The sequence below is a fragment of the Castanea sativa genome, chromosome 2, assembly GCF_040712315.1.
Source record: "Castanea sativa cultivar Marrone di Chiusa Pesio chromosome 2, ASM4071231v1".
In the NCBI taxonomy this organism is placed as follows: Eukaryota; Viridiplantae; Streptophyta; class Magnoliopsida; order Fagales; family Fagaceae; genus Castanea; species Castanea sativa.
The window spans coordinates 1,149,275-1,160,523 of NC_134014.1; the positions used below are offsets into that span (position 1 = coordinate 1,149,275).

At 34.5% G+C, this 11,249-nt stretch overlaps 1 protein-coding gene across 2 annotated transcripts; it reads right to left on the reverse strand.

The window, feature by feature from the left end:
• Nucleotides 1-2,425: 2,425 nt before the first annotated feature.
• LOC142624366 (uncharacterized) lies at nucleotides 2,426-9,535 on the reverse strand. Of its 2 annotated transcripts, XR_012842318.1 has the most exons (3): nucleotides 9,322-9,535; nucleotides 2,785-4,886; nucleotides 2,426-2,681 (listed from the first exon to the last, which is right to left on the reverse strand). XR_012842318.1 is itself a non-coding variant. In XM_075797924.1 (2 exons), exon 2 carries the CDS (start codon nucleotides 4,795-4,797, stop codon nucleotides 2,851-2,853), a length of 1,947 nt encoding a protein of 648 aa, XP_075654039.1. In that variant the 5' UTR covers nucleotides 4,798-4,886; nucleotides 9,322-9,535; the 3' UTR covers nucleotides 2,426-2,850. The 2 variants fall into 2 exon arrangements, 1 of the variants encoding a protein (XP_075654039.1); XM_075797924.1 differs by having other exon boundaries at nucleotides 2,426-4,886.
• Nucleotides 9,536-11,249: the final 1,714 nt, after the last annotated feature.

Below are 11,249 nucleotides of genomic sequence, written 5' to 3' on the forward strand. Positions count from 1 at the left end.
CTTTGTGCAATAGCAGGAGTCTTTTATCTAAAGTAAACATTGCGTAGATTTCAGCCCAGAAATCAGTATAAAGGAAAAGAAAACTGAGAGGAAGACTACCTATCAATTACCTTTTCTCAAACCATGATAGAGCTATTGTTGAAAGACATAGTTGAATGAATTTGAGGGCTCCGATTAGGCTTTAATCTTTCATGTAAAATTACTTTAATCAAATAAGCTCTTGAAGGGAAGGAATAAAAAAACAGTTTAGGATGTGTCAATATAAATTAAGTAAATAAAAGAGAAACTAAATAACGTTCAAAAGAGTCATTTGAGCCGAATTTGATAGAGAGGAAGATTGCTAGAGGCAGCTTGTTGGATACTGTAAAGAGAATAATTTTTTGGAGGCAAAAGTCTAGGGAACTTTGGTTGGAACGTGCACCTTGAGAAATCTCCAATTGAGTAGCAGGCCGGCCCAAGGCCTAGGCAAATTAGGCCTAAGCCTAAGGCCCCACCAAAAAACAAAATTTTCCTTAGGAAAAAATGCCCTACTTTCCATAGTTCAAATTTTTATAAAATTATATATATTTTTTCTGTACATTTTTTTTATTAGTGGTGTTAAGGATACTACAAATTTTATTATTGGCTTACAAATTGCGATGTTATTAATCACAAAAAAGTGATATAAATATTCATTAGTTAAATTGATGAAGTTCATTAATGAGAGACAATGTCACATTATATTTTGAACATTTTATAGTGCTTTTAATTAACGCAATTTTCTTTTTCATTTCTATTAAGACTCTCAAAGTACAAGACCAATAGAACCTTAACTCAATTGAAACCCTAAAATATTTCAAAAAGATGTTGCAAATGTGTTAAATCATCAATTATAGATTAATCTCCCCTGATAGTTTGAGACTTTGATTTTTGTAAACTAATATCCTACAAAACCACACACCAAATAATATATATTTCCCTCTCTTAAAATCAAAATAAATAATTAAAAATTAGATTACAACTTTCTTTAACTATGTATCGTCTTATATCCAAAATAAAGTATCTTTTTCAATCGCAATATATTTTTATTTCTTTTTATTAATATATATAGTTCAACTATGATATTCAATTCTCTATATGAAATTAACATTAGTTTAGTTAGTATTATTTATATATTTAATGTATCAAAATTAACCTTAATTTGATTAGTATTAAATAATTTTGTTTAATTAATATTTACATATTAAAGGGCCTGCATAAATTTTTCGCCTTAGGCCCCAAATTATGTTGGACGGCCTCTGTTGAGTAGTTAATATAACATATAGGAATACCACTTGACCCAAAAGGTTTGAGCTTATTAGTTTGGACCCAACTATGCTATATTAACCACGCACTCTTCTCTTCATTTTTCAATTATTACTTCACTAACACACGGATATCCAACATAACTCTACTTGTTTGTTTAACATACATATAACTCAGTCTGTCCAAGACTAGTCACCCAATGATACCTCACTCGCCCAATAATGTGTCTTCCACTTCCACTCCATGTCTACATAGATATAGAAACCCTTGTGCATGCTCTGAGAGAGAGAGAGAGAGAGAGAGAGATTACTTAAATTTATTACTATTTGGCTATTATGATTGTACTATGTGTTCTTAAAGATCCACCCCATTACAACTAATTGGACCATCATATATTTGATATGATAGGGATTTGAGCCGATAGCGTTTAAGTTCATGATAATTGCTCTTTGTAATAAAGAAAAAATACTAATAAGATTTTTTTTTTTTGGTAGGTAGAATTTGATCCCAAATTTCTTATTTGATGCTTATGCCTGTTAAATCCAATCAACAAATTCACACTACCAAAACCACTTTAAGGGATAGGGGATAGAATCCCTGTCCATCGCCATTCACCACAAATAAAACATCATTAACAAACACAAACAAAATCATAAGTTTGTCCTAATTAAGTAGCTAGTTACAATACAATAATCTCGTAAAAGAATATCAATAAGAGTAAACCCTTTTTCTTTTGAATTGTGTCCATAAATGTAATATAAATAGCAATAGATAAGTGATTGGGCCTGAAATTTAGATGTGAGTCCTTTCAAAGTATGATTGGCAGAATCAGATGCAACTGCCTGTCTAAATTTGGTAATCCTAAAACGAGTCAGGTTTCTCAACTCTGTAAACCCGGAACATATAATTTCTTCAAAGCATTGAACTCTTTTACTGGATGAAGGTTGGTTGTGAAAAATGATAAAACAATTAACAAAATCATTTACTGCGTTTAAGGGAATGGAAAATATAACTTCAATTGAGAGTTGTCTTCAAAAAGGCAATCCCACATCATCAAAACATGACATCTGAACAGGAGTTGGTGTAACTATAATCATATTTTCACATAAAACAAAAATAATCAACCCCTACAAGAAACCAATTTCCAAGTAAATTAATATCATTTATCTCTACTTCATATTAAATTAGCTCTCCCCATACAAAGCCATGAATTGCAAATAGTATCATATGGTAATATAAATTAAGGTCTGAAAGCACCGGTACAAAATAGATCTCCATCAACATAAAGCACCTCGAGTAGTAGTAATGAATAGGATTTGGAACTCTGTGAAAGACCTAAGGGCTTTCCCTCTCCAAAAATAATTTTCTGTAAAGCCTATGTGACATTGCGACAAAATCTGCAAAGCAGGAACCAGAAGAAGAAATTTATCTCATCTTAAGCAGAATGTAGATTCACTACTGCGTGATTCCTGCACTGAAAGAACTAAATAAGATAAGTACCCAAAAATAGTCTCCTCCTGCACATTTGTCAATTTTCTCTGCACCGTCAAAGAGAAACGCAATAATCTAAACCGCAGTTTTCTTGTTTCTAAAGCTCTCCTTCAGCGAAGTAAATTTCTTCTTGCATTGGTTCACAGTCTTCCCAGGAACTGCTGCTGCAACTCGCTCCCAACGCTGATTGGTTTCCTTTGGGAAGGTTTTTAAAGCCTGAACCAATGCCTTTTCTTGTACAGCAGACCACACATCTTGCTCTGGACTTGAAACCCCATTTGCAGCACTCGAATCAGAAGGATTCTGGTCGTTTGTGCTTCTGGTTGGAGAACCTTCTGGATTATCTATCTTTGTAGCACTGCTGCTTTGAGAAGCCTGAGTTGTTGATACCCCTTCTATTTCCTCTCTAGTTGTAAGTGGAGATGCAATGGATGGAGCAGGTTTCCTCTTCTCAAGAAATGAATCAAATGCTTTAGCAGTATCAGGCTTCTGGAGAAGAACCGTTTTGGTTGCCTTCAGAATTTCTTCCACAGATCTACCTGTACCAATGTATTCTGATACAACCTCCCACCTCCGAGATGTTCCTTTGGGATACTTCTGCATACCTTTTCTCAAGAGCTCAATTTCTTCTTTGCTCCAAGGTTTCTCTTTCTTCTCAAAGCTACTTAATGGAACATTACCATTAGCCACTACAGAACCATTCTGCTGTGGAGTATGCTCATCTACTTTCTTACCCTTAGAATCACTATTATATCCTAGTGCATCTCTGAGAACTTTTGCTTGCTCTAGTCCCTCCGTGTGCTCCATCCTGTCACATAAGCTCCTCAGCTGCTCAATATCAAGTGACATACACAGACTTTCAACATCATCCCCAGAAAGATCAAGCAAATGCTGTGATACAACAGACCCTGAACTTGTTCTAAGACGAGTCCTCTCTTTGCGCAAGAGTTTCTTCTCCTTCTCCTTAGCCTTCTTTTGCAGTGAAGCTGCTTCTGCAGCCCGTTTTTCTTCCTCCTCTTTCCGACGTCTCTCCTCTTCAGCAATCCTGGCAGCTTCTTCTTCCTGCAACTTCTTTGCCAGATACTTAGCCTCCTTTTTCCTCTGCTTCTCAGCTTTCTCCACTTCCTTTCTCTTCAGTATTCTTGGGTCTCTTTTATAGGCATTGTCAACAAGAGAACGTATCCGTACATATTCTTCCTTCCTAGCCTTCTCTGCAAGTTTTGCATTCTGCCTTTCCATCCACCGCTTATGATCACGAGACTCAGCTTGCTCAAGATCAAACTCATCAGCATGTGGGAATTCTCTCCAACTTTTGAAGGTGTACCAGAAGTTATAGAAATTATCAACTTCTTTTAAAGGAGTATTGTCGTCACCTAAAGTTGGGATTGGCTGGCTAACCGACCACCGACCGTTCCTCAAGAATGCTGGACCAAACACCTTGAAGAAGTCCTGTGGGGCACAGTCAGTGGGGATGTCATCGTCAAACTCATCTGTGGAGTCATAAATTCTTCTCTTGACAGGGTCAATTAAAACTTCATATGCTTCCTGGATGGACTTAAAGTGATTCTCTATTTCATCCTTCTTTGCCTGTTTTGCAGCTTCTGTTTCCTCAGCAAGGAGAAGGGCCGCCTGTTTGTCAGGATGAAACCTCAAAGCAGCCTCACGGTAGCTTTTTTTTATCTGGTCCTCCGTGGCAAGATATCTTACATGGCTTAGACCCAATAATGCATAGTGATCTTGTTGCTTTGCTCCATCACCAGACTTCTTTTTACCTTTGCTGCTATATGAATCAGATGATGGCAAATACATCTGTTCCTTATCGTCAACCACCTTTTTATCATCAACATCTGCATCTTCCTCCTCATAACCACGTAATTTAAGAGCAGCAGCATGAAAAGCATGCCCAGCTGGTTCATATCTTAAAGCCTTGCTAGGAAGGCAATTTGAGGAAACATAGATTGGCTGTCCATCTACAATCTCTTGCGAATACGCAATCAGCCGAAGGTTTTTGCTGACAGCCATGATTTTGTCAAGGATGCCAATATCAATATCCAGAAATAGCTTCACTTCAGTTCAGTATCCCGTTATTAAGAACTCTTAACAATATCCCACTGCAAGAGAAAGAAAACGTCTATAAGAACATCTCATGCAAAAATATAGATAATGCAGCACATCCAACAGTACAGAAACAATAATACTTGGACAGTTTAGTGAAAGAACAGGAACATATATAGATGATTTAAGGCATGTAATTGGGGGAGAAGGTAAGTAGTGTGTTACAAACCCACAAAAACCAGAGTCCTGGCCAGTTAGCTGGAAATAGCCAAAAAAAATAAGACAAAGTTGAGCAGAGTGTAGGGCAAGACACATCAAAACATAAACTGACAATGCTTACAGCCTTTCTGATGCTGGACAATATCAAATGGGGGGATAAAGGGGAAAATGATAAACCCTTAGAATCAGCAAACACATTCTCAACTCATAAAATTCTTATTCAAATTCTGATGTCCTTCATCATTACAAGAGCATTAGTTAAATAGGGTTTCAAGGATTACACTCATGGAAACATTCAATTAAACCCCACAAAACCCTCAGCACTAAAAACCCAAACCCATATTCAAAATCAAAAATTAAATTTTAAATGATTTTGGTGTTCCTTGCATCACTTTCACAAAACAAACTTTATGTGGGAAGTTAAGTGCAGCCATTTATATTAAGAATCTAACATGTTTATCATGTTCAACCATGCTGAAACTACAAACCACTTGAGTTTTATGTGAAACAGAGACTGGAAACATTGCCATATCAAGGCAAGTTCGGAAGCCTACTCACAAAAATCTAACACTGGTTCAAGCTATTTAATAAAATCATCTCTAATATTTAGAGGTTCTCTGGTCCAAAGAGTTCAGAACTACTATGAAACAAAGAATAGCAGGCAAGCCTTTTTCACATACACACATGTGCACACATTAAAATATTTTTTTTTGTTTTTTTTAAAAGCATTGGAATTTGACACTCAAAATTAAAATGTAGCGAAGACAGTACTTAAAAACCTACCATAGCACTACCTGAGGGGACTAAAGTTACAGTTGCTAATAGATTAGTCAAATCCTCCATTAAAAGAAGGAAAGAAGAAAGGAAGAGGGGCAGAAGGAAGGGTCATGCTTTATTTGGTTGGATGGAGTGGAATGGAGAGGAAATAAAAGACTTGCATTTCCCACTTCCCCACAAACACCTTATCATTCAGAGGTCAGTAGAAGTTGGACAGACCAAATGGATTGCTGGTATAGGTTTTTTTTTTACCAATTTAATCTGCAAAATTCAAATCTCACAGTATTTATATATAAAATTACGCAAAGAAATAAAGACTTTAAAAAGAGACCCTCCTGAATGTCTACCATGACATATCTTTTCTATCCAAGCATTGCAAGCTTTATTTTTGTTTCATAGTACACATAGAAATCATGGTTTTGTTTAAAGAAAGGCAAATAAGCTTGATAAGTGTACTAAGAAACAAAATCAAGCTTGAGATGCTTGGAGTATCAAATGAGCCACTTCTCCACAAACACCTTATCATTCAAAGGTCAGTAGAAGTTGGACAGACCAAATGGATTGCTGGTATAGGCCAATTTTTACCAATTTAATCTGCAAAATTCAAATCTCACAGTATTTATATATAAATTTACGCAAAGAAGTAAAGACTTTAAAAAGAGACCCTCCTGAATGTCTACCAATAACATATCTTTTCTATCCAAGCATTGCAAGGTTTATTTTGTTTCATAGTACACATAGAAATCGTGATTTTGTTTAAAGAAAGGCAAATCAGCCTGATAAGTGTACTAAGAAACAAAATCAAGCTTGAGATGCTTGGTGTATTAAATAAGAACCCTTGACTTCTATTGTGTATCTATCTCCATGAAGTATTAGAAAATGTCAAGTAACTTGTCTAGTTGAGCCTAGACTTAGGGAAGTTACTGAGTCTTTAGTGAGTTGTTGTGTCCAAGTTTGTTCCAATTTGTTATGACTTGTACGTGTAGTTTTTAAGTGGTAAGTGGTCTCTATCCTATCCTGTTGAATAAAAGTATCAGCATTTATTCTCTGAAGAAACACTCAAGTGTAGGAGGTTAGGAGTTAGGACTCCCTTGAAGCAGTCAATTTTCAAACTTGGGAGGCCTTGGTTCCCTCCAAGCAACCAGTAAAAATTAGTGCACATAATAACGGATATTAGAATCTGGGCATAGACCAGCAAGAGGAGCAAAACAGTTAGCTTCCTCATCTCTGATTAGCAGCAGATCTTGGAAAGAATCACCGAGCTATTTAGCAACCTCAACATTGTAAGCTCATGCAATGGCCAACCATTAAAAGAACAATGGCATGGATGATCACAAAATACTGGCATAAAAGGAGGGAAAAATACAGTCCCAAAAGCATAAAAAAGCCTCCAAGGATTGCAGGTCAGCACAACCAAAAAGTTGTAAAAAGGTCTCAAAAGGCTGGACAAGTATGGTAACATATCAATACAAAAGTTCCAACCTCTACATCAGTCACCTAAGAAAGCTAAATGCTTGTCATTGCAATATAACAAGCTTGAAGAACACATGAAAGGGAAGCAGATCAAATCCAATAAGAAGACATTTTAAAAACTAAAGAAAAATACCCATACTTACCTTTGTCTTGTTGTCAAGAAAGCCAAATGATGAATGAGTGATACATTTTAGGCAGAAGAATATTCATGCCACTTTTGAAAATTTTCCAATAACTCTTAATCAACCCAAATGCAACAAAATTTTCTAGATTATGCCTTTGAGGACAGGGGTTGACTTTAAGGGGGAGGATATCTATCTCCATTAAGTATTTGAAATTGTCAAGGAACTTAGATAGTTGAGTTTGGACTTAGGGAACTTGTTCTGATAAGCAATGAGTTTTATTAGAAAAATTGAATGCCCCAAGTACACCAGACATATACTAGATGAACATAACCAATAAACTCTAATATGTTAGAAAAATAAAAGCATCCTAACATTGTCAACCATTCAAACACGGTTCTGAACACTGCAATTTCAGGTCTAGAACTGTCTGCCCACACCCCTCAAAGTTTCTAGCAATTCTTTCCACCAAAGGCACTTCTTTCCAACAATGAGGGATGGCCTTCTCCTTCCAGATCTCGCTGTTCCAATGTCACCCACACCAGCCTTGCCAACAAGCTACCAAGTCTACAAACCCTCCAGACATCACCCAACAAACCCCAAAATAGGCAAAAACCATACCCCACAACTCTCAGGAAGGACAATGAAGAAACAAGTGACAAACTGCCTCCCCATCCCCATTGCACTGCAACACCAACTCACCGAAGTAAGTATTTCTCTTCCTCAGGTTATTTGCAGATAAGCTTTTCCCAAGGAAGCAATCTGGAGACTTTATAGACTTCCAAATTCTTTTCCAAAGGAATTTCGCAGCTCCAATAGGGATGCTGTATAATAACATCTAATCTCGATACCTTTCTGAGCAGATTACTTCCAACAAAGCTTATGCTCTCCATGACACAGCACAGATGTAAAATAAAGTAGATACAAGAAAGACGAGATCGACTCCAACTCCCAAGAATACAGGATGTACACAGCAGGGGACCATACAATCACCCACGCAAATTACATGAATCTATCAAATCAACAACAAACCTTAAGTGGTAAGTGGTCTGTATTCTCTAGCTTGTGTGAGTTAACATGTCCTACTTTTTTTGCTTTGTTATTATTCAAGTTGTATATAGGGCAACAAAACTGAATAAAAAGTATCACCTTTTTTATTTTCTAAACAAACTCTTAAGGGTAGGAGGTTAAGACTCCCTCAAATATCCCATTTTATCAAACTTGGAAGCCTTGTTTCCCTTGAATCAACCACATAAGAACTTCCCATAAAGTTTTAGACCAAGCATAGCTTTATATATATTCGAAAGTAACAACTTTCCTTAAGTTTCAGAGACAATATAGCTTTACACATATTCCAAAGAGTGTTAAAGAGTGTTAAAGAGTGTCATCACCATGCCATAGCCTCCATAGTCCCTAACCCAATTCATAGCTACAACAAAATTCCCAAAATCCTTATTAAACAATCCAAAAATCCAATCATTACCAATGAGCTCCAGCTAAAACGCACCATAAAAGCTTAAAGCTTAAGCTCAAAAGTCACTTCCCACCCCCATAAAAGCTTAACATGATTCGAATAGTTTCTTGATCATCAAAATTAAAGCTCAAAACAACAAAACGAACAAAACCCATGTTCCCCTTTTAAACAAACATTCGAGTTTCAACCATATAAGGGCCATTAAGAGTCACTTCACAAACAGACAAAAATAACTATTCCAAATAGAATCAAAACCCCAAAATCCCTTTTTTGATCACAAAAACACATAAGAACAAAAAAACCCATTATTAAAATCAATCAATCAATCAAATTCAAGTACAACCATCTCTAATTCAATTGATTATAACTATAAAATAAAAATAAAAATCCAAGCTTGATATTGAAAATTCAACAAAATTTTATTACCTTAGTTATTGCAATAGCCGACGAGGCTTCAGAAAACAAACTCTTGGGGTTTTACGGCCACGAAAAGGCGTCGGAGAAGAAGCCTTTATCGTGACCGATTGTGGCGGATTCCGGTGGTTATGGCGGTGGCGAGCTTTGAGAGAGAGAGAGAGAGAGAGAGAGAGAGAAGCGAAAAGAGAGAAGAGAAGAGGGGTTTGGTTTTGAGTTTGGTTTTGGTTTGGCAAAAGTTTTTAATGTTTTAAATGAAAATTGATTGCAAAGTTTGCCCTAACCTCTGTTTGTTTAGACTTTTGGGGACTTGCGTATATCCGTGATAGTCTATCCAAACTGAGTTCCCCCACTTTTTTGGAAAGACCTATATGTAAGCGACCAAACAACAAAAATGTGGATTAAAACTTTTTTTTTTTTTTGAGAATCTTGTTTGGATTAAAACTAAATTGCCAAAATTAAAGACTTCAATCATCATTTTTAAACCGACTACTACTCAGTAACTTGAAGTGTTTTAAACCAACTAATCAACTACTATTCAGTAATATTGAGAGTTTTGAATAGACTACTACTCATCAAATTGAAGAGTTTTAAATCAACAACTACTCAATAACGGGGAGAGTTTTAGAACAAACCGACCTACCTTCTATGCTACATTATGGTTGATAGTTGATACCATGACCGACGGACCAAGTAAACTCCTTGTGAGCAAAGATGAAGTATTATTAAATTTATATTTGATTTATAGTTTCTCAACCTCTCTCTCTCTCTCTCTCTCTCTCTCTCTCTCTCTCTCTTAAATATTACTAAATTTGTTTTTATTGCTATATTTTCTTGTGATTTAAGAATATTACCTTTGCATAAAAATTCACTATTTATGAATTTATTTAATCAAAATGGTTTTTACAAAAAGGATTATTATACAACTTTTTTTTTATGATTATATATGTTGTACTATTTTTATTAACCTTATAATGTACTATTTTCTATTACCCCTATAATATTATGAAAATTTAATTGAAAGCTTGTTTCAATTTTTAATATATTTTTAGTTAATTTTGCTAATATTCACAAATTTAATACCTTTATTTTTATTTTTATTAATTACTAAATTAATTATGATACCATTGTAGTTCGACCTTTATTAAATCTTAAAAACTTTGAACTCTCCCTTTACTAGTTTTTTGAACAGTTCAAGTCTAAAAACTATGGAGGTAGTAGATGTTACTAAATCTTAATATTTTTATTCTCATGTTTGACATCTTATTTTTTTGCCATTACGTTGTTGTATTTTATTGTTTAATGTTTCATAAAAGTTTAAACATGATAAAAACATAAATAATTTTCTTTTTGATGGGTAAATAAATAAGTTTTTGTTTCATCTTATAAGAAATATACAGTGTGGTTATTTTTCTAAAAATATGTGTATCTTTGTCAAGTATTATAAATATTAATTTTCATTCATTTTTAACTAATTGTAATATTAAATATATTTAACAATCACTAATTATCTAGTGCATTGCACAGATATGTGACTAGTGTGTGTGTAAGGGAAACTATAAAAGAAACCACTACCACTAGATTATCGTTTAAAATCCACAATTTGTCCTTATATAATTAAACACATATAGAACAAATATAAGCAATTCTCTTATTATACTTATATATGACAATAATATAATCAAATCTATTTATAGTTCCATAATTAATATTTATATTAAGTATCAAATTTGTTCATATTTTTATTATAATCTTTATTTATTTTTCTTATTATTTATTAAGACTTTTATATAATTTAACTTATTATATTTTATTCTTGTGTATAATAGTATAGTATTAGATTTACGAAAATAAAAATAAGTGAATGAAGGAACATACAAAACATCATCGCCTTTAACTTGTTAAGTATTTTGTGTGGGTGTGTGTGTGTATTAAAAGTT

What these genes read in the sequence shown, in the direction of transcription:
- LOC142624366 (XM_075797924.1), bottom strand. Translation starts at nt 4,797, where the DNA reads ATGGCTGTCAGCAAAAACCTTCGGCTGATTGCGTATTCGCAAGAGATT.